Source organism: Leucoraja erinacea, unplaced genomic scaffold (assembly GCF_028641065.1).
Source record: "Leucoraja erinacea ecotype New England unplaced genomic scaffold, Leri_hhj_1 Leri_86S, whole genome shotgun sequence".
In the NCBI taxonomy this organism is placed as follows: Eukaryota; Metazoa; Chordata; class Chondrichthyes; order Rajiformes; family Rajidae; genus Leucoraja; species Leucoraja erinaceus.
Window position 1 is genome coordinate 432702 of NW_026576806.1, and position 24099 is coordinate 456800.

The window sequence follows — 24099 nt, forward strand, 5'->3', positions numbered from 1 at the left end:
ATGTCCAATTTCCCTTGAAAACCAGGGCTCTTTCCAATGTTTACTGTTTCCTTTCAACCGAACAGGAACATAAAGATTCTGTACATTTTAAAATGTCCCCTTTAAATGTCCTCCATTTCTCTTCTACATCTTTCCCATAAAACTAAATTTCCCAGTTCACTCCTTTTAAATAATCTCGCATCTCATCAAAGTTAGCCTTTCTCCAATCAAAAATCTCAACCCTAGGTCCAGTTCTGACCTTCTCCATAATTATATTGAAACTAATGGTATTGTGATCACTGGACCCGAAGTGCTCCCCAACGCATACCTCCGCCACCTGTCCCGTCTCATTTCCTAACAGGAGGTCCAGCACTGTCCCTCCTCTAGTAGGTACCTCTATGTATTGCTGCAAAAAACTATCCTGCACACATTTTACAAACTCCAAACCATCCAGCCCATTTACAGAATGTGTTTCCCAGTCTATGTGTGGAAAGTTGAAATCTCCCATAATCACTACCTTGTGCTTACTACTAACATCTGTTACCTCCTTACATATTTTCTCTTCCAATTCTCGTTCCCCATTTGGCGGTCTATAATACACCCCTATAAGTGTTGCTACACCTTTCCCACTTCTCAGTTCCACCCAAATAGCCTCCCTAGATGAGCCCTCCAATCTATCCTGCCAAAGCACTGCTGTAATATATTTCCTAACTAGCAATGCAACACCTCCACCTCTTGCCCCTCCAATTCTATCACACCTGAAGCAACGAAATCCAGGAATATTTAGTTTCCAATCACAGCCCTCCAGCAACCATGTTTCACTGATCGCCACAACATCATATTTCCAGGTGTCTATCCAGACTCTAAGCTCGTCCACCTTTCTTACAATGCTCCTAGCATTAAAATATGCACATTTAAGAAACCCCCCCCCGCCTCTTATTCCCTGTTTATTTCCTTTTTTTTCTTTCTCCTCTTGTGTCCGAGTGCTTCCCTTTTCTGCTTCCTGCCTCCCATTCTGTCTACTAGCTTTCTCTATTTGAGTCCTACCACTACTTACTGCAAATGGTGGATTGGGTGCTTTGGCTTGAAGTTGAAAGGAACTACTTACTGCAAATGGTGGCTTGGATGCTTTGGCTTAAAGTTGGTAGGCACTACTTGCTGCAAATGGCGGTGTGGCTGCTTTGGCTTGAAGTTAAAAGGCACTACTGCAAGTGCACTTAATTACTGTATATTGATTTAAATAAAACGCTGCCACTTGCGGCTGTGATTTTTGGCCACCTTACTCAGTCTCCCTCTGCTCAGCAGGTGCAGAGAATTCATCCCATCAATTAAAAATAAAAGTGGTATTAGTGTTTTAAAATGTGAGAATCTCTCTCCTGTCAATCACGCCATGAAGGCCACATCTTTTCCGTTTGGAGATGGAGGGGTTATAAAAACCGGAAGTGTGGGTGTGGCTCAGACTCTGCATGATGTGGAAGGGTGAGGTCACGATTCTGTCTGAACTGTGAATCAACTGAACACACTGAATGGCTACTGAACTGTGAGTTTGGTGTTTTGAGTGGTTTTATGGTGGTTTCACCCTGCAAATATATCTGCGAATATATGCTATAATTAATTTAAGCAGAGCAGTAGGGATGTCAGGTCACAAGATAGTTCAAAACATACACAGGGACATTTCGTTATGTGGGGCCACACATTTACAACAATACGTCAAGGTCACCAAGAGCACTTGAGACCCTGGGCTAACTACGATTGTTAGTTACAAAAGACGTTATAAGAACCTATCTGCTCAGATCTTGCCATTTGTTAAAACTGAGTTGAGTTATGCAGGAGTAGATACTGATCCGGATCTCAGTCCACCAGGGCTGCTATAACAGCAGCAGCAACGGCTAATTACGTTCCGCTGGATCACATCCTAACGGCTCTAGCGTGGTCAAACGAACAACATTTTCAAACGTTATAATAACCCGTTGCCAGACCAGGGGTATTTCTCAATTTATTTTATGTTATTTTATAGGTTCCATCCGGATGAAAAATTTGATTATTGTTATTGCTTATTTAACAGCATCAGCATGTATAAATCTATGTCATGGCTGTATGCATTATGAGTGTTTTCCATCGTTTGTCAATGAGGCAGTTGTGGATGTGTAGACTTGTTTTCTCACGGCATGAAATCACAACGTTTTGAAATCTTCACGTAGTCACTCACGTTACTCCGAAGTAATAAAGTAAGATTAAACGAGAATTTACCAGTTTGATGTTTGATCTTTATTTTATGACGAGATACGATGAGGGATTACGTGCCCTCCGCTTCCAGCCCTCGTTCAGCTCATCTGGTAGTTCTAGTCTTCTTTCATCTTACTATCATACTTCAGTCACTATTATTATCTGTGATTTCACACCGCTGCTTTGAAGATTGACGCACGTGCGGCTGAACGGGCTTCTTCGCGTAATCCCTCATCGTAACTACTCATAAAATAAAGATCAAACTTCAAACTGTAATGGTTTAATCTTACTATTATGCCGTAACTTCTGCTCAACCGTTCCTCCACAAATCTCTCCTCACCCTTCTCATCGCTCCCCCCCTTCACCTCATTAGTTACATACCCATCCATTCAACCTACCACCTCGCCGACCTCACCTCAACCCATCCCTCGCCATTCCTCACCTGACACCACCCCTCTCCCAATGCCTACCACCCATCCACTCACCTTCTTCCTTTTCCGCTCAATCCGCACCTACCCTCGCTCAACCATCACGTCATCCCTCTAAACCCTCTCCCACCCGTCCTTGTCACGTTCTATCTTCCTCGCAGCCTAACTCATCTTCCTCCATCCGCCCCCTCCTTCTCCCTTCCCCCTCCGTTCCATCCTCCCTCCCCGACCCCTGTGTGTGTGTGTGTGTGTGTGTGTGTGTGTGTGTCTGTGTGTGTGTGTGTGTTTGTGTGTGTGTGTGTGTGTGTTTGTGCGTGTGTGTGTGTGTGTGTGTGCGTGTGTGTGTGTGTGTGTGTGTGTTGTTTGTGTGTGTGTGTGTGTGTGTGTGTGTGTGTGTGTGTGTGTGTGTGTGTGTGTGTGTGTGTTGTGTGTGTGTGTGTGTGTGTGTGTGTGCGTGTGTGTGTGTGCGTGTGTGCGTGCGTGCGTGTGCGTGTGTGCCTGCCTGCGAGACCCGTGCGTGTATCTGCGAGCAGCCCCAGTTCCAGGGCTTCCTGTCGCAGTGAGGAACCGCAGGCCATTCTGTGCGCGTTGCAGCAGGGGAGAGACGTCTGCGGGGACAGGGACCGAAGGAGAGACGGAGGGAAACTTGCAACATGGTGAGTGTCTCGTTGGATGCGCTCACATAGAAAGTGAAGGTGCCTCACCACCGTCCAGTCACACACACTTAAACACTCACACAAATACACACACACGCATACGCATACGCACACACACACACACACACACAAACACACAAGCACGCACACGCAACAGAAACAGGGTGAAACATCCTCTGCACCGTCCCGTCTCACTGACATACACAGCCGGGGATGAGACACAGAGTGAGGGCCCAACTGCCCTGTCCCGTGTCGCTCTCACGCATTTTCCCGCTCTCTCTCTCACTCTCTCTCTCTCGCTCTCTCTCTCTCTCTCTCTCCCCCCCCCCCCCCCTCCTCCCTCCCTCTCTCTCTCTCTCTCTCTCTCTCTCTCTCTCTCTCTCTCTCTCTCTCTCTCTCTCTCTCCCTCTCCTCCCCCCCCTCTCTCTCTCTCTCTCTCTCTCTCTCTCTCTCTCTCTCTCTCTCTCTCTCTCTCTCTCTCTCTCTCTCTCTCTCTCTCTCTCTCTCTCTCTCTCTCTCTCTCTCTCTCTCTCTCTCTCTCTCTCTCTCTCTCTACCTCTCTACCTCCACAGCCCACTGCCGGATGATTATTCATGTTATCTATACCTTCTCTCACGCTATGTCTCAGAGTTTGCAAACAGGAAAACCACATCCTGCATCCATCGCACGATGTGTCTGAGCAGGAAGCTGGCACTGACTGGTAGATTGTGAACGGTGTTACGAGACTCTGCACTTTAATTTTCCACTTCCATCTCCGATGTCCTCTTCCACCTACGACTGTGCTCTCTTCTTCCTCTTCGATCGCTAACCGTACGCTTTGTTTCCCTTCTCTATCTGAGTGTGCACTCTGACCACCCTTTCTCACCCTGACTGAGCTCTCTAATGGTATCTTCCTTCTCCCTCTAAGTGAGCTCTCTAACTGTTCCTATACTGCCACTGACTGCGCGCCAACCGTGACATTTCACCCTCAGTCTGCATGAACTAACTGATTCTCCGTTTGACTGTGCAAGCTAACTGTAGAAAAATACTGTAGATACAGGCAGGACGTTTTGCCCCTCGAGCCAGGACCGACATACAATATAATAATGGCTAATCATCTAAAAATCAGTATCCCATTCCTGCTTTTTCCCCACATCCCTTGATTATTTTAGCCCGGAACTAACTTGAAAACAACCAGTGAATTAGCCTCTACAGCCTTCTGTGTCAGATCATTCCACTGATTCACAGCTCTCTGGATGAAATACAGAGTATGTTTCCTCATCTCAGCCGCAAATGGCCTACTCCTATTTCTGAAACTGTGATTCCTGGTTCTGGAAACCTCAAACATCGGGACCATTTTTCCTGCTTCTAGCCTGCCCTACCCTCTAATATTCTCATGCTTCTAAATTCCAGTGAATAGAAGCCCAGCCGTCCCATTCTTTCATTGTATATCAGTCCCGCCATCTCGGGAATTAACCCGGTGAACCTGGGCTGCACTCCCTCAATAGCAAAAATGTCCTTTATGAAATTAGGAGACCAAAATTGCCACAATACCCCAGGTGCGGTCTCACCAGGGTCATGCACAACTGCGGTAGGACCTCCTTTCTCCTAAACTGCGTCTCCGCGTGTATGCTCCAGCAGTGACGCCCATCTCACCCTGACAGTGCGCTCTAACTAATTCCCTTCTTCCTCTGATTGTGCTCTCCAACGGTTCCCTTTCTCTTTCTCATTGATCACTCCATCCATGGCTGTGTGCTCTAACATCTGACTATGCACTCTAACTGTTCCCCTTCTGAATCCTCGTGTGCTCTCTAACTATTCATCCTGTCCCACTGACGGCGTGCTCTATCCATGACTCCCAGTTCCCTCTGATTGTGCGCTCAAACTATGTCCCAAGCTCTGAATGTGCTCTCCAACCATCCGCATCTCACTCTGAGTGTGATTTCGACCTGGCTTCTTTACCCTCTGAATGTATCCTCTATTCGTCCCCTTCTTCCTCTGACAGTGCTCAAACTGCCCCCTCCCTCTGTCTGTTCTCTAATATTTCCGATTGTTCATCTAACCATACGCTCTAAGCCGTCCCTCTTAGCCCTGACCGTGTTTTCTAACCCGGTCCTCTTATCTCACTGACTGCGCTCTAACTCTTCCGCCTCTCTATCTGACTGTGCGCTCCACCGTCTCCGTTCTCCCAATGACTGTATCCTGTAAATTAACCAAACTCTCGCTCCATCACTGCGTGCTTTAACCTCTATGTCCCCTCCCCAGGATCCCACAAAGGAATATGTAGGATTTGGCAATCTGCCCAACCAGCTCCATCGCAAATCGGTGAAGAAGGGCTTCGATTTTACCCTCATGGTCGCAGGTAACCCCTCATCGCGACATCTGACCCCTCACCTCCCCATCTGACTGATCCCTCCCCATCTACACCTGACCTCTCGCCTCTAACAATGACACCTCTTCACAACCCCTGACCCCTCACCTCCAAAAAAGGCCCTCTCCTCCACATAACCCTATCACCTCTACACCTGTCCCCTAACCTAAACTACTGACCCCTCACCTTTACCCCTGACCCCTCACAGTTATACCTGATCTCTCACCTCTGCGGCTGACCCCTCACCGCTCCATCTGACCCCCGCACGTATACACCTGTCCCACCAGCTCTACTCCTGACCACTCACCTCTACCCCTCACACCTTACAGTTATACCTGATACCTCACATCTTCGACTGACCTCTCTCCACTACATCTGACCCCTCAGCACTACGCCTGCTCCCTCACCCGACCCCTCACCCCACACCTCTCCCTCTGACCACTCACCTTTACAGGTGACCCCTCAAATCTCCCCCTGACCCTTTGCCTCTACCTCTGACCCTTCTCCTCTACCTGACATCGCCCCTCTCCACGACCCCCTCACCTCTCCACGACACATTCGCTTCTCCAAGACCTCCACCTATAGACATGACCCGTAACCCCTACAGCTGGCCCTTAATCTTTACACCCGACCCTTCGCCTCTACACCTGACCCCTCACCTCTCCCCATGACCATTTAACTCTACCCTTCACCCCTCTCCTCTACCCGAACGCTCCCCTCTACACAACCCCCTCAGCTCCACATGACACCCTCTCACTTCCACCTCTGTCCCGTCTCCTCTACCTCGAACTGATAACTCTACCGCTGACCCGTATTTAACCTCGAGGTTAATGAGCCATTATGAGGCAGTGACCATAACTTGGTCAGGTTTCATCTACAATTGGAGGGGGAGAAAGGTATCGGCGGTTTCAGTGTTGCAGCTAAATAAAGGGGACTACGGGGCCATGAGGGAGGAGCTAGTCAAAGTTGACTGGAAAGATACACTATCAGGGATGGCAGTGCAATAAAAATGGCAGGTGTTTCTAGGAATAATAGAAAAGGGGCACGGACAGTTCATTCCTGGGAGGAAGAAAGATTCCGAGGTGAGAAAGGGATGAACATACGACAATATAAAAATTAAGCGAAGAAGTACAACGTAGCAAAAATGAGCGGGAAGCAAGAGGATTGGGTAATGTTTAAAGAACAACAGAAGATAACCACAAAGACAATACGGGGAGAAAAGATGAGGTACGAAGGTAAGCTAGACAAGAGTATAAAGCAGGAAAGTAAAAGTTTATTTAGGTATGTGAATACAGAGGAAAACAATAGTTAAGACCAAAGTTGGACACTTGAAGACCGAAAACGGTGAATGTATTATGGGGAACAAGAAAATGGCAGATGAGTTGAACAGGTACATTGGATCCGTCTTCGCTAAGGAGGACACAGACAATCTTCCTGATATGGCGGTGGCCAGATGATCTGGGGTGACGGATGAACAGAAGGAAATACATATTAGGCAGGAAATGGAGTTGGGTGGACTGATGGGACTGAAGGCTGATACATCCCCAGGACCCGGTGGTCTGCATCCCAGGGTACTTAAGGCAGTGGATCTAGAAATCGTGGATGCATTGGTGATAATTGTCAAATATCCTATTGCCCCGGGATCAGCTCCTGTGGATAGGAGGGTAGCTAATGTTATCCCACTTTTTAAGAATGGCGGGAGAGAGAAAACAGGGAATTATAGATCAGTTTGTCTTACATCGGTGGTGGGGAAGATGCTGGAGTCAGTTATAAAATATGAGATAGCCGAAAATTTGAGTAGCAGTAACAGGATCGGTACGAGTCAGCATGGATTTACGAAGGGGAAATCATGTTTGACTAATCTTCTGGAATTTTTTGAAGATGTAACTAGGAAAATTGTCAATGGAGAGCTAGTGCATGTAGTGTACCTGGACTTTCAGTAAGCATTTCGAGAATATTGGCCTCACAAACGAGATTAGTGGGCACAATTAGGGCACATGGTATTGGGGTAGAGTGCTGACAGGGATAGAGAAGTGGTTGGCATACAGGAAACAAAGAGTAGGGATTAACGGGTCCCTTTCAGAATGGCAGGCAGTGACTAGTGGGGTACCGCATGGCTCGGTGCTGGGACCCCAGCTATTTACAATGTACATCAATTAGCAAAATTGCAGATGACACAAAGCTGGGTGGCAGTGTGAACTGTGAGGAGGGTGCTATGAGAATGCAGGGTGACTTGGACTGGTCGGAGGAGTGGGGAGATGTATGGCAGATTAAGTTTAATGGGGATAAATGTGAGGCTATCCACTTTGGTGGCAAAACGTGAAGGCAGATTACTATCTAAATTACGTCAAGTTCGGAAAATGGGAAGTAGAACGGGGTCTGGGGGTTCTTGTAAATCGGTCTATGAAAGTAAGCATGCAGGTACAGCAGATAGTGAAGAAAGCGAAAGACATGTTGGCCTCGAAAACAAGAGGATTCGAATATAGGAACAAAGAGGTCCTTCTTCAGATTTACGGAGTCCTAGTGAGACCAGACCTGGAGTATTGTGTACAGTTTGTGTCCTCTAATTTGAGGAATTACATTATTGCTATTGAGGGGGTGCAGCGTAGGATTACAAGGTTAATTCCCGGGATGGCGGGACTGTCAAATGCTGAGAGAATGGAGCAGGTGGGATTGTACACTGTGGAGTTTAGAATGATGAGAGGGGATCACATTGAAACATATTAGATTGTTAAGGGTTTAGACACTCTAAAGGCAGGAAACATTTTTCCGTTGTTGGGGTAGTCCAGTACCAAGGGCCACAGTTTAAGAATAAGGAGTAAGTCATTTAGAACGGAGAAGAGGAACAACTTTTTCGCACAAGAGCGTGGCGAGTCTGTGGAATTCTTTGCCTCACAGTGCGGTGGAGGTGGGTTCTATGGATGCTTTCAAGAGAGAGCTAGAAAATGTACTTAAACATAGCGGAGTCAGGGGATATGGGGAGAAGGCAGGAACGGGGTACTGATTGGGGATGATCAGCCATAATCACATTGAATGGCCGAATGTCCTACTCCTGCACCTATTGTCTATTGTCTATTTATCCCTCACCTCTAACCATCTCACCTCGCCACCTGACCCCCACCTCCACCCCTGACCGCTCTCTTCTATTCGACCGCTCTCTTCTACATTTAAGAGGGATCAGGGGGTATGGAGAGAAGGCAGGTACAGGATACTGAGTTGTATGATCAGCCATGATCATATTGAATGGCGGTGCAGGCTCGAAGGGCCGAATGGCCTACTCCTGCACATATTTTCTATGTTTTTATGTTCCTATGTTTCTATGTTTCTATCCTCTTGCGTTCCAATTGCAATTAAATGTATTTATCAGTTAGGAACTTCATTTGTGCAGAACATCAGTGCGTGTACAATTCACATCCTCTACCCCTGACTCCTCCCCTGCATACGACCCACTCATTTCTATCCTCGAATCCTCACCACATCTAGTTCTGAGCATTTCTCTCGACACCTGACTTCGTCTCTATACACCTGACCGCTGACCTCTACCCCTGACCCCTCACGGCTATCCCTGACCCCTCACATATACCCGATCCCTCTCCTCTACACGACCCCTCACTTCTACACGATCCCCTCACGTCTACACGAAACATTCGCTTCAAAATGACATTCACCTGAAGGCCTGACACTTAACCTCTACACATGACCCTTAAACTCCACACCCGACAATTAACCGCTACCCGTGATCCCTCATCTTTACCCGAACCCTTCCATCTACACGACCCCCTCAGCTCTACATGGCCCCTCACCTCTACGCCTGACCCCCAAACTCTATAGCTGACCCCTCACCTCTTACACTGACCCCTCGCCTCTACACCTGACCCCTCACCTGTACCACTGACCCCTCAACTCTACCGCTCACTACTCACCCCTTCCTCGTCTACTTCCTTCTACACCTGTACCCTCTCCTCTATCCCCGACCCTTCACCTCTACGCTTGTCCCCTCACCTCTACACCTGACTCCTCGCCTCTACACCTGCTATATCATTTCGACCCCTGACTTCTCACCTCTACCCCTGACCCGTCAACTCTACACATAGCCCCCCACCTCTACACCTGACGGCTAACTGTAAATTAGATTCACGGTCTTTTCTGCAGGGGAATCCGGACTGGGGAAATCGACACTCATCGACAGCCTTTTCGTGACTGACCTTTACAAAGAACGATGTATCCCAGATGCCATGGGTAAGTATTTTACTCAGATTCCTTGTCACGAAAGTCGCCCCCACCCACCCCACCCTAATTGGTAGGCTCATCCGTCCCCTGTCCGAATACATAACATGAATCTTGGGTCGCTGAGGAGGGCCGGACCCCCAAGAATGTGCGCGTGTGTGCGCGATGGGACAGTGCAGCTGGAGTCTCACTTTATGTGTGCATGGCTCCCAGGAACTGTGTGGGCTCACCACATTCATGTAATCCTCAGAGAGGATCGCAAAAACTATGACGATTACCAAACACGCGGTGGACATCGAAGAACGCGGAGTCAGGGTGAAACTCACCATCGTGGACACACCAGGATTCGGTGACGCAGTCGATAATTCCGACTGGTAAGTTTCTGAACGTTCAGGACAACAACAGGTAGAAAACATGCCATTCTGCCCATCGAGCCCGTGCAGTTCTCATCCACTGATCTTCGCCGATTTTATTGTATTCTCCTCAAATTGCCGTCTACTCACAACCACCTTTTAACCTCCCTTGGAACGCAGGTTACACTAATCTCCTTTGCCTGCTCATCTGTGCATATCCAAAAGCTCTTATACGCCACTACCATATCTGCCTCCAACATTACACACGGCGGCCCAATATAGCTAGTCAATATCAATGATTTCGATGAAGGGATCAAAGGTTTCGTGGCCACGTTTGCGGAATATACGAATATAGATGGAGGGGGCAGGTCATGCAGACAAAGCAGGGATTCTGCAGAAGGGCTTGAATTGAATTGAATTGAATGGAATTGGAATGGAATGGAATGGAATGGAATGGAATGGAATGGAATGCTTTATTGTCACATGTGTCAAGTCAGGGTGAACCGATTTGCTTTTACACCCAAGGAATGCAGATAGTCGCCCATAAAATGCGCTTACAAAGTCACAAATTCCCCCCGCGCAATGTCCCACTTTGTTCTTCCACCCTCCCCCTTCACTCAGGGCGCAAATGGGGGAAGAATGGCAGATGGGTTTAATGTGAGTTAAGGCACGCTGTTGCACTTTCGAAGGTCGAGTGAAAGGGGTAACTGTTCAGTTAATTGCAACTCCCGTTACACCATTGATCTACAAAGGGATCATGGAATCTGAATGCGGCACATTTTTGAAGTATTTGAAGGTCCGGTTTGCTCAACTGCTATAGCAAGGATGTATGTAAACTGGAAAGAGTGCAACGAAGATTTATAGGTGATAAGTGCCATAGGAATCAATGCAACAACTTTTTCACACAATGGGTATCTGCATTTATACCAGAGGAAATCGTTGAGGCAGATACTTTAACAACATTTCAACGAGGTTTGGTCAGGTACATGGAAAGGAAATAGACCAAATGAAGAAGGTGAGACTGACGTAGATGAGGCATCTTGATTGGCACTTCAAGGTGGGATGAAGGCACTCGTTTCCATGATGTATCACTCAGTGCGTCTGCCTTTGGCTTCTTTTTCAAGACACAGTCGACAGTCAAGAGTGCTTAACTGTCAGATGTACGAGAAGGCAACAATTAAATTTGTACTTGCAACATTATATTATGTTTGTGACCAGACTATCTAATAGATAATACTAAAAATGAAACAATAAAATGTCAATTTAAAACAAAAATATCAGTGCTACACAAAGCAAAAGTCCCCAGTCAAAACAAAACCGCAGTTCATAGTTTAGTTGGTTATTGAGAAGAAGCTGCTCCCGAAACCGAAGTCAAAGTTTTCGGAGTCCTATCCCTTCTTCCCGTAGGTGCAAGTGAAATTAGAGCGTGGCCACGTGGTGTTTTGTCTTTAAAGACGCTGGCTGTTTTTTCGGACATTACCTTCTGGAGAACTCTTCAATGGTAGGAAGGTCAGTCCCCAGATAGACTGGCAAATGGTTTCATAACACTCTGCAATCTCCTTCATTCCTGAGAATTCACGTTTCCGAATCAGGGCGTAAAGCAAGCAGTCAGTATGTTATCTGCAAATCCAGCAGAAATTCCAGAGAATAAATTGTACCTGCAGTCAATGGTGGAGAGGGGCTGGTCTGTGTAATGGACTGGACTATATTTACAACTCCCTTTGATTTCTTGCTAGCTGGCAACCTATCGTGGCTTACATCGATGAACAATTCGAACGTTATTTCCAGGATGAGTGTGGCCTCAATCGCAAGAACATCCAGGATCATAGGGTCCATTGCCTCCTTTACTTCCTCTCACCTCTAGGCCATGGGTAAGTAGAGCAAGTGGGAGAGAGAACGAGTGGAAGTTGGAACGTTTTGGGGAGGGAGAACGAGCGTGATGGGAGGAAGAAGGTCGGAGAGGGAGAACGAGTTGGAGAGGTAACGAGTGGGGGAGAGAACGAGTGCAAGAGAGAAAGAGTGTGAGCGGGAATGAATGGGAGAGAAGGAGCGAGAGAGGGAGGATCTCTTCTCCTTGTTAAACGGTGAGTGGGGAGGAATGGAAGAGAAGAGGGAGGACATTATTTGTGGCGAGGCGGGGGAGGATGGGGGTGGTGTGGCTGTGCGATAATCTAGAGGTGGAGGCCAGGGAGAAATCGCTCCTCCAAACCCCAATTCAATGGGATGAGAGCCAAGACCACGCTAGGTAAAATAGTTCTGCCTTCAAACCAATTAAATGGAGCAAGACATGTTTAAACAAAAACAGTTCAATGGGGCAAGAGTCAGGTGTACCCAGGGAGAGATCTGCCCGTCAATCCAATTCAATGGGCCAAGACATGTCCACCCCATGTAGAGATAGATCCGCCCAACCCCATTCAATTGGCAGTCTACCACAGGGTGACATCGACATCTAGACCTCATTCCGTAGGACTAGGCTTGTCTACTTCAGGTAGAGATGGATTGGCTCCAACCGCATTCACTGGGCAAGATTGAAGTCAAAGGACATAAAACAATACTATAAATGTAGCTTTACCACCGTCTTATACAACTGCAACACGACCTCCCAATTTCTATACTCATTACTCTGACCGATGAAAGCCAATGTGCCAAAGCCTTTTGACCAAACTCTCTACATGCGACTCGACCCTCACGGAAGTCTATCCCAGGGAGGGGTCAATGTAAAATTGTAGAAATAAATGTATAACTATTTTCCGAACCTTATATATGGCTTTACTCAGATAGACACATACACACAGTAAATCAGTTCGCAGATCAGTGGTGAGTCAATCGAACAGGTAGGTTTATTGAAGGCCCCAGCAGTACGCGCCAGGTGTCCGTGACTCGCGCAGTAGACAGATATAGGATACGGGTTTTACACAAAATATCACAAAATTCCCTCATAAACAAATCCACATAGATGGGTCAAGAGTCCAATGTACTACCGAGAGACATCAACATCCCAACCACATTTCATGGGGCAAGACCCATCTACCCCAGGTAGGGAAGACTCACAACTCCAGTCAATAGACCAAGTGCTAAGTCTACCCCAGGAATTGATCGACCCATCCAATTCCATTCAAGTATGCCCCAGATACTGATCCACCAATCAATGGGCTAGCCAAATCCACATCAGCGGGGAGTGATTGATCTCCAAGCATCCAACGGTGTAGGAGCCATCTACTCCGGATTGAGATCGAATACCGCAACGCCTATCAATGTGTCAAAACCCAATTCTATCCCAGAGTGAGATCGATCTCATGCCCCATTCAACGAGGCAAGGTCCAAGTCAACACCAGGGCGAGATGGACATCTAAAATTGATTGAATGCATAGACAGCCAACCCCAGGGAGATATATCACTACCCACCTCCATTTTATTGGGCAAGACCAAGTTCACTCACGGTAGAAAGCGATTTTCTCCAGCCCCAATCAATAGAGCAAGAACCACGTTTCCCCCACGCTGCCTATATCCTCCTCTCCATAGATGACCGCCCACCCGCTGAGTTTCTCCAGCATTTTTGTGTACCTTATCTAAGGGTGAGATTAATCTTCAAATCTCATCCAAGGTGGCAGAGTTCTCTACCCCAGGGAGAGACGGTCCTTCCATTCTTCTAAAATGAGTCAAGCCACAAGTCAGGGTGCCAGGGTTGTGAGGGTGTTGGTGGGATGTGGAGAGGGAGGGTGAGGCGGACCTCCACTGATTGGTATGTTCCCTGTGCTTCTACATTGCCCCAGCGTCAGGCCTCTGGACCTAGAATTCCTGAGGGCCGTACACGAGAAGGTGAACGTCATCCCCGTCATTGCCAAGGCCGACATGCTCACCCCCCCAGAAGTTGAGAGAGCCAAGCAGAAGGTGAGGCTGGGTCCACTGGAAAGTGTGGGATCCCACAGAGAGGAGGGGAACAGGTTTGGAACAGCGCCGGACACTTAAATTAAGTTTGTCTTGGAACTTGCGGGATGCTCAACGATAATGTAGAAGGTTTGGGAGTGTGTGATACCCCCCGAAGATGAGGATAGGGGATGAGGCACACAGATATGAGGGAAGGCCGTTTGTGGAGCCCATGGATGATGGGCGAGGGTCTGGGAATGTGTCAGACACCGCGAGATGGGGGCAGCCAGGGATTCCCACCAAGAGAGAGGAATGTCTGGGGATGTGTGAGACCCACACTGAGAGGATCTATGACCATTTCAAATCTCCAGCGATGAGAAGAGATGGTATAGGAGTGTGCGGAGCCGCCCAATGGCAAGGGGAGAGAGTTTGGGAAGGTTTTGGATCCTCGGATACGAGGGAAGGGTATGTTGCAGTGTGTAGGATACCCAGAAATTGGGGGGGGGGGGGGGGGGGGGAGGTCTGGGAAGGCGTGAAACCCGGCAAAAATGAGGGGCAGGTGTTTGGTTCATGGGTCTTCCAGAGATGTGGGGAGACGCTTTGGGAGTTTATGAAGCCCTCGGAAATGAGAAATGATTCAGGGAAAGTGGTGGACTATCAGATGTGTCTGAGGCCTTGTGAAATGTCGCGAGATGAGGTACAAACGATGTTCTAACAGCACTGGAAGCACCCCCGCAAATGGTGGGATCTCCTATTTTGAGAAAGAGACCTCAGGTATTGGCGTAAACTCCGGGATATTTACATCTGTGAATCCTCCCAACATTTCTCTCTCCTCTACCACATACCCCGTTGGAGATGGAGGGCCCGATATGGAGTATCCACAGAAGATATCCTGGAAATCAATAGAATCAATATGTGACATCCAAAATGGGTGGGGACGGGAGACATACTGAAATCAGTGACCAGCTTGGAGGGAGGGCGATCGGAGGATATCCTGGAGAGATGGATATCTGAAGGTCGGACACAACCTAGTAGATGCGGACCAGAAGATATTCTGCAGATCAGTAGCCGATAGATAATGCTGCTAGAATGGAGATCAGAATATCTGGGACATCCTGGAGATCAGGAGACATCATGGAGTTCCTACAATGGAAATATATTGGTGGGGTGGGTATCAGGAGATCATGGGACATCATGAGGGATAAAGATCAGATTCTGGATATCAGGTAAATATACTGGGGATCAGAGCATCACGGTACCTCACGGAGGTCAGAAAATCAAGATAAATCCGAGAGGGAAGTGGAGATGCGGAAAGGAGACACGCAGAGGATGAAGGTGAGACCCCAGGATCTTAAGGGGAAGGGCAGGTAGGGGTCTGGAGGAGAGAGGAGGTAGAGGACCAACATTGTTGTCCCATTGTAGATTCGGGAAGAAATCAAAGAACAGGGAATTCAAGTCTACCAGTTCCCCGAGTGCGACTCGGACGAGGAGGAAGAATTTAAACAGCAGTACCAGGAGTTGACGGTGAGTCCGGCGGGGCACGGTAGATGCATGCTGGGGGATGGATTGGGTGGAAAGATGAGGGAGGAATGACGGGATGGGAGGGAATGGGGAGGGCGGCTGTGTAGTTGGAAAGAGGGACGGAATGAAGGGAGGAGGGAGCTTCTGAGAGGGTGGATGGGGAGCTGGCAGGTGGAGGGAGGGAGGAGGAGAGATAATCTGGAGGGCGATTGAGTTCCACACATACGGTGGGGGTGGGTCTGAACTCTCTGCAGGGAGGGAGGGTGGAGAGGGGTTGGGGATTGCGGAGATGGACGTCGGATGATGAGGAAGAGTGTAATTTGTAATATCGACCTAATGAGTCGGGATGGGTCCGAAGGAGCTCCCCTGGGGGGGGGGGGGGGGGGGGGGGGGGGGGGGCGGATGAGCGACTTGGAGTGTGAGAGAGCATCCGCGGGATTTAGGTAGATCCTGTGGGGTGGGACCATCCCCGGAGAATAGAGGGATCTCCTCAGATACAGCAGGACTGAAGGATTTATCCACCTGGCAGAGGGAGGCGATTGAAGCAGGGGGTGAAGGGGCACCCCAGCAACCTTAGGAATCTATCCACTGGCTGACGGAGGGGGAAAGGAAATGAGAGGAGGGAGGGCCGGTTGCGGAGGAGGGGAGGAAGGAAGATAACGTGAAGGGAAGATTGGAGGTGAAGGGGGGGGGGCTGATGAGTACCTGAGTTGGAACCTGACTCCTTGCCTCACTTCCTTGCACAGGACTGCACCCCGTTTGCGGTGGTGGGAAGCAGCACACTGATCGAGAGTCAGGGGAGACGTGTCCGTGGTAGACTCTACCCGTGGGGAGTCGTTGAAGGTAGTTCTGATCCAGGGATGGGGAGTGGGGGCGGGGGGCTCAGGTTGTGGGGTGCTGCGATTGGTCGGAGCAAGAGCTCATGGGCCTGCAATTTGTCAGGGTGATTTTCTGCACCTATGATTCGTCAGATCTACAATGCAGGACCTCGTGAATGACCCGGCCTGAATAACAGGCTCCGTAATTGGTCAGACTTTGTTCCCAGGCTGCCATTTGCAACACCAGTATTCTGGCGGGCAGGATTACTTGAGAACTTCAAGTAACTCTTGTATCCCCGCTCTCTCTCCATACCTCCCCAACCGATGCCCTTACTGGTTTCAGAGTAGTCTTATTGAGTCTCGTTTGCTACACTCGTTCTCACCGAGTAAATGGCTAACAATGGCCAGTTTCCTATATCATCGTTACTTTTTTCACATCTTTCATTGATTTGTTCCATGCCTCCCGACATCACCCTTTATATTCCTCCCTTCCGTTTCCACTGACTCCGTCTGATGGGTTTCGACCTAAAACGTCACCTATTCCTTTTCTCCAGAGATGCTGCCTGACCTGGTGTTTCGCCAGTTTTTAATGTCTATCTTCGGTTTAAACCAGCATCTTTAGTTCCTACCTGCATTCGAGGAACGGTGATTAGACAGACCCTAATCTCTTTCTCCCTCACCCTGATCCAGTGGAGAACCCTAGGCACTGTGACTTCAGCAAGCTGCGGACAGTTCTCATCCAGAGCCACCTCCCTGACCTGAAGGAGGTGACGCAAGATGTGCACTACGAGAATTTCCGGGCCCGCTGCCTCAGGACCCTGGGCCGCGGGGGCGGTCGTGAGCGCGGACGAAAGTAAGCATTCCCTCACCCGTGCCGTCCCCTCAATCTCCCTCGTACACTCACTGTCTCTCCCTCGCTCCCATCCGATCTCTCCCTCACCTATTGCTTCTATCCGACTATCTCCCTACCTCTCCTCCTGTCCTCCCTCCCCAATCACCGACAACCACTCTTTACCATCCAATCCTAAATCTCATCTGCCCCACTTTCACCTTCGCCTGTTCGATCCCTCCCTTCCTCCATCTCACTATTTTGCTCTCTCTCCTATCCAGCCCTCACCATACCTTTTCATTCAGTGTGTATTTTTGATGAATTTAAGTTATCTGGCTCTTGTGGCTATATTTTAACATGCTGAGTATTTGAGGGAGAGAGATAGTGTGTATATATATATCCAAACCATAGGCAACGCAGCTTTAGCATTTCCAAACTATATTTTCAAACCACATTAAGGGCACAGGCAGGTCAGTAATACAACTCACAGTTTAGTAGACATGTGTTCATTGTTATTCACAGCACAGACTGAGAGACGTGACCCTCTTGCGCCCCCATCTTGCAGAGACTGGCTGTGGAACTTCTGGGTTTTTAGTCCCTCCTGAAGGAGTGTAGCCTTCAGGAGCACGAAACTCAACATTTTAATATTATTTTTCAACGATGGGAAACATCCTCTTGTCTTGAGCAGCGCAGGGGGGCCCAGTTACATTGCCAAACATCACAGCCGTAAGTGACAGCGTTTTTTTCTAAAATCAATATACAGGAGAACGGGAAGTGATCAAGACCAGACTTTTAATAATATACATTATAAACATAGAAGATAGATGCAGGAGGAGGACATTCATTGTGATCATGGCTGATCGTCCCCTATCAAAATCCCGTGAGGGTGGACATTGAAGAAATTATGAGGTTATGGAGCACTTAGACGTTCACGATAAAATGAGCCGAAGTCAGCATGGCTTTATGAAGGGGAGGTCTTGCCAGACAGATCTGTTGGGATTATTTGAAGTAATTGCAGGACAGACAAATGAGATTCGGTAGAAGTTGTCTATTTAGATTTTCAGAAAGCCTTTGATAAGGTACCAAACGTGAGACTGAGAAGGAAAATTCTATCACAGGACAGATACTAGCATGGATAGCAGGTTGGAAGGATGGCGGAATAAAAGTGTGGTGATAAAGGTGCCTATTTATCTCTGGATGAGAATGACTAACGGAGTTCCGCAATGCTGGACCCATTACACTTCACGCTGTATATTAACAATTTGGATGAGGGGATTGAAGGCTTTGTGGTCATGTTTGCGGACGACATGAAAATAGGTGGAGGGACTAATTTAGAGAAAGCAGGGACTCTGCAGAAGGACTTGTGAGAGTGGGCAGAGAAGTGGCAGATGGAATATAGGGTGGCGACGTGCGGAGTCATGCATTTTGGTAGTCGAAATAAAGGCATAGAATATTTTCTAAATGGGGGGAGAATCCAAAATATCGGAGGTGCAAAGGGACTTAGAAGTGCTGGTGCACGATTCCCAGAAAGTTCATCTACAAGTCATATCGGTAGCAAAGAAAGCAAACACAATGCTCTCATTTAGAATACAAAAAAAGAGGGCTAGAATTAAAAAAACAAACAAACCTGGATGTAATGCTGAGGCTCTATAAGGCCCAGGTCAGGACACATTTGGAATAATGTGAGCAGTTTTGGGCAACGTATGAGAAATAATATGCTTTCCCTGGAGAGGTTTACAATAAACATCCCAGCTATGAGCGGGTTAAATTATGATGAACATTTGATGTCACTGGGCTTGTATTCGTTGGAATTTAGAAGAATGAGGGTGGACCTAATTGAAACATACCAAATCGTGAAAGGTTTGGATAAAGTACATATTAAGAGGATGTTTCCACTAGCTGGGAGAGTGTAGGACTAGAGATTTCTTTAAGCAGATGAAAAGGAATGTCTTTATTCAGAAGGTGGCGAATCTGTGAAATCCTTTGTCACAGATTGATTGGCTGAGTGGACTTGATTGGACAAATGGTCTAATACTGCTCCTATTACATGACCTTACCATACCTCTCTGAGAGAGATGGACTGTGGGTCACCATTCAATGTACACATATCCCTCTGAGAGAAAAGACTGAGAGACACCGGTCAGTATATGGATATCGCCTGAGAGAGGGAGGGACAATGAGTCAGTGCAGATATCCCCGAGAGGAAGGGACGGAGATACATTGGTCAGTGTATACTACCGAGGAGGGACGGATGTGCCTTTTCCATGTATGCGACTTTTTAGGCGAGTGCAGGAGACTCTAGTTAGTCTCCTTCATGGTCGTGAGGAGTATGCGCATTCTGGGAACTGGTCGTGGCCACAGTATGTCTGCCGCAAATTTATCAACACGATGAAATGTTTTCTGCGAACAAAAATTGGTCACCATGTAGAAAATCGATAATCCTGTAGTCGTATATGCAGTTATAGTGGGATTGCCATGCAGTTGTAGGTGGTCGAACGTAGTTTTAGTTAGCATTTGCTGACTAGTCATTTTCTTTGGCTCATTGGGGAAAACAAACGTAAGCAAGAGTATTTAGAACCAAGGATAACTGACCGTTAATATTAAATGTCCGCCGGACTTCACAGCTGCATATCTCTGGCTTATCATAAGATGTCTGATTCCTTAAATGTTGTACCTACTCCTTATCCCCCCCCCCCCACCGCACACCTTTTAAAGGACTTATGTCCCTGTCCCACTTAGGAAACCTGAACAAAAACCTCTGGAGACTTGCCCCACCCAAGGTTTCCGTGCGGTTCCCCAAGGTTCCCGGAGTTTTTTGTCAGTACCTGCATCCACCACCTGCAACCTCTGGCAACCACTTGAAACCTCTGGAAGCCGCATGGAAACATTGGCTGGGCGTAAAGTCTCCAGAGATTTCCGTTCAGATTTCTTAAGTGGGACAGGGGCATTAATTATTCCGCTAACCTTCCTGCTCATCGTGGTGTGTGTCTGTATGATCTTGGCTTTGGACCGTGTGAATTTCAGACAGCACACAACCTACTTGCCCTGGCCCCACCTTTGCAGTGTGTTTGTGTGTGTGTATTCCACCCTGACAATCACCGTTCCAGTTCCTGGTTATTCAGGCTGGCAACTTGACAGTCGCCAGCAGTCCGCTGAAATATTTCATAAGTGGGACAGGCCCATGAAAGACACCGCTCGGTGTACGGATATGTCCGAGCCATCGGGAATTCTTTCTATTTGAGTCTCTGTTATTCCACCAACAGCAAGATCTCCCGCCAAAGCATGTCCGATGTGTCCATCGCAATGTTGCCCGTGTCTGAGACTGAGATACTGCTTCAGGAGAAGGAGGAAGAGGTGAGTGCGGAGGGAGATATATGACGGGGGGGGGGGGGGGGGTGCGAGAGGGAGGGAGACAGAGGGGAAATACAAAGGAGTGAGAGTGATGATGGGGAGAAAGAGAGAGAACGGGAACGCAGGAGACTTTAGGAAGAGGCAAAATTATTGGTATAGGCAAGGTAGTGGTGGGATATTGTGACCTTCATGTGGTCCACCATGTTTCGAATAATGCAATCAACCCGACGTGCAAAATCAAATAGAACAAGTTGACCTACAACTTTAGGCTGTGCACGCCATACGCAAGAAGAAGAGGTGGTGGAAAGCGTTTGCGAAGGGAATGAGGGAGCGGGCACTGTAGGGCATTTAGGGAAGGGTAACAAGGAAAGATGTGCAGGAGGGGGGAGAATGGGAGGGACGGGAAGGAGTGTGGTTTTTAGAAATCAGCACCCACCCCACACCCTGCCTGCCACCTCCATCCACCCCCCCTCCCCTCTTAACCCGGCTTATAACCCCCCTTTTTTCCCCCCCCCCCAGTGTTGCACACTATCCGCTCCCTCATGCAGTCACTGACCGACTCTCCCTCTTGTTCACCCCAAAGTTACGACGGATGCAAGAAATGCTGCAGAAAATGCAGCTCCAGATGCAGCAGAAACAAGGAGACCAGTCGGACACCCTGTGAACAATCGTGGGGCCTGGGACTGATCCACCAGCGCACGGCTGTACTGGCTGTATCCACGATGACGTTTATCCAGATCCCTCATGGACCTATTTTACACCATATCCCCATTGACGTAATCCAACTCCGAGTGACCCCCTGCCTTTCACCATGTCACTGACTTTATCCCCATTGACTTTAATCCTGTCAATGACTGTGTCCCTGCTATTAATACAGCTACCTAACACCATCCGTGACCCGTCGCCCCTAGCAGTTATTGACTGTATCCCTGATGTTAATCCAGCTACCATATATCATCCCTCAGAGACCCCTCAAACCCAGCACCGTGTTACTGACTGTATTCTTCTTCTTCCTGCGTATGGCGTGCACAGCTTAAAGTTGTAGGACAACTTGTTCTATTTAACTTACTTGATTGTGCACGCCAGGCTGATTGCATTCGTCGAAACAGGGCGGACCTCGTGACGATTGCAATATCCCACCCCACTGACTGTTTTTCAGCTGATGTTAATTTACCTCTATCTCTGACCCTGCCCCCCCAGCATCCTGCAACTGATTCTATCCTCTGACATGTATCCAGCTCTCACATTGTCTTTCAGCGACCCCTCTCCCCCAGCGTCCTTTCATTGAATGTATCCCCGCTGATGTTATTTCAGTCCTTCACTGTTTCAGCGACCCTCTCCCCGAGTGCTGTCAGTGACTGTATATAACCATATAACAATTACAGCACGGAAACAGGCCATCTCGACCCTTCTAGTCCGTGCCGAACACGTATTCTCCCCTAGTCCTATATACCTGCGTTCAGACCATAACCCTCCATTCCTTTCCCGCCCATATAACTATCCAATTTATTTTTAAATGATAAAAACGAACCTGCCTCCACCATCTCATTCCACACAGCCACCACTCTCTGAGTAAAGAAGTTCCCCCTCATGTTACCCCTAAACCTCAGTCCCTTAATTCTCAAGTCATGTCCCCTTGTTTGAATCTCTCAGTGGGAAAATCTACTCTCAGTGGGAAAATCTAATCCACGTCAACTCTGTCTATCCCTCATCATTTTAAAGACCTCTATCAAGTCCCCCCTTAACCTTCTGCGCTCCAAAGAATAAAGCCCTAACTTGTTAAACCTTTCTCTGTAACGTAGTTGCTGAAACCCAGGCAGCATTCAAGTAAATCTCCTCTGTACTCTCTCTATTTTGTTGACATCCTTCCTGTAATTAGGCGACCAAAATTGTACACCATACTCCAGAACTGGCCTCACCAATGCCTTGTACAATTTTAACATTACATCCCAACTTCTATACTCAATGCTCTGATTTATAAAGGCCAGCACACCAAAAGCTTTCTTTACCACCCTATCTTCATGAGATTCCACTTTCAGGGAACTGTGCACAGTTATTCCCAGATCCCTCTGTTCACCTGCATTCTTCAATTCCCAACCATTTACCATGTACGTCCTATTTTGATTTGTCCTGCCAAGATGTAGCACCTCACACTTATCTGCATTAAACTCCATCTGCCATCTTTCAGCCCACTCTTCCAACTGGCATAAATCTCTCTGTAGACTTTGAAAATCTACTTCATTATCCAGTATCCCCGCTAATGTTAATCCTCTCCCACAGCATCCTGTGTCACTGACTGTATACCTACGTTATCTGTTTTTTTCATATGTTAGTTTTGTGAATTACTCAGGACTAATTTGTACTTTATTTCAAAATATTCTTCAATAAAAAAAGACATTTTCAACAGTGAAGTGTACTTATCAGAAGTTATTGTATACTTAAAATTAGGATCATCTTCATTTGGCATCTCCGTTCTGAGACACATATTCCACCGAGAGAGGGACTGAGAGACACCAGACATATGGATTTCCCCGAAAGAGAGCGAGTGACGAACATATACAGATGTCAGTGTACAGATTCCCCCGAGAGAGGGGCACCGAGAGACACCAGAGTGTATGGATATCCCCGAGAGGGGGAGCCATTGACAAACATATACAGATGTCAGTGAGAGGGGAACTGAGAGACAACGTTCATTGTGCAGATCCCTATGAGAGACAGGGACTGATAACCAACAGAAGGGGAGTGACTGAGATACATCAGTCAGTCAACAGATACCCCCTTAGAGGTATGGAGAGAATATGGTTAGTGTAAGGATATCCCCCAGAGAGAAGGGGAGAGTGGGGTGGGGTGTGGCAGGGTGGACTGACAGACACCGGTCCATGTACAAATATACCTAGGAGAGAGGGACTGGGTGACACTGGTCAGTGTAGATATCCCCCCCGAGAAAGAATCGGAGAGACACGGGTCAGTGCTGATGTGTCTGAGAGAGACAGGGTTCCCTCGTTTTACTGCCTGTACTGGGTGTATTTTTTGGAGGAACCCTGCACCATTTCGACTGGGTATTTGTTCCGGTTCACTTGCAGTTTTTCGAGAACGGCTCGAGTCAGGTCAACTCTACACTTGTCTGAGAGTGCCACGAGATAGATGAGAACATCGCTGAGCTCGTGAGCCAGAGCAGTGCGTTCAGTGTCGGTCCAGTCCGGCAGCCCCTCCATCACTTCACCACGCCACTGACTGCAGGGGAAAGAGTATAGGGGATAAAGATGGAGGGGGGGAAAGAGAGGGACGGGGGGAAATAGTGAGGGGGAAAGAGACGGTAGGGGGGGGGGCAGAGAGGGGTGAGAGGAGGTGGGTGAAGGGAGGGAGGGGGATAGATAGGGAACCCCGTTGTAGAGTTAATAGGAAGGGGCGATAGCTGAAAGAGGGCGGGAGAGGGGAGTGTGGTAAGTAGTGGGATGTTTGGTGGTTGGAGATTGAACGTGTTTTGGAGATTT

At 48.0% G+C, this 24099-nt stretch overlaps 1 protein-coding gene across 1 annotated transcript; it reads left to right on the top strand.

Annotated features, from left to right (window-relative positions):
* The first annotated feature begins 3165 nt into the window (after window positions 1-3165).
* LOC129694954 (septin-4-like) lies at window positions 3166-22247 on the top strand. The gene is made up of 11 exons (XM_055631694.1): window positions 3166-3289; window positions 5534-5630; window positions 9792-9878; window positions 10117-10240; window positions 11956-12090; window positions 13993-14110; window positions 15509-15610; window positions 16354-16450; window positions 17116-17278; window positions 20518-20608; window positions 21189-22247. Exons 1-11 carry the CDS (start codon window positions 3287-3289, stop codon window positions 21267-21269), a joined length of 1098 nt encoding a protein of 365 aa, XP_055487669.1. The 5' UTR covers window positions 3166-3286; the 3' UTR covers window positions 21270-22247.
* Window positions 22248-24099: the final 1852 nt, after the last annotated feature.

Coding starts and splice junctions, on each gene's coding strand:
- LOC129694954 (XM_055631694.1), top strand. Junction 5,631..9,791: donor TTTTACCCTCATGGTCGCAG/GTAACCCCTCAT, acceptor TCTTTTCTGCAG/GGGAATCCGGACTGGGGAAA. Junction 20,609..21,188: donor TTCAGGAGAAGGAGGAAGAG/GTGAGTGCGGAG, acceptor TTCACCCCAAAG/TTACGACGGATGCAAGAAAT.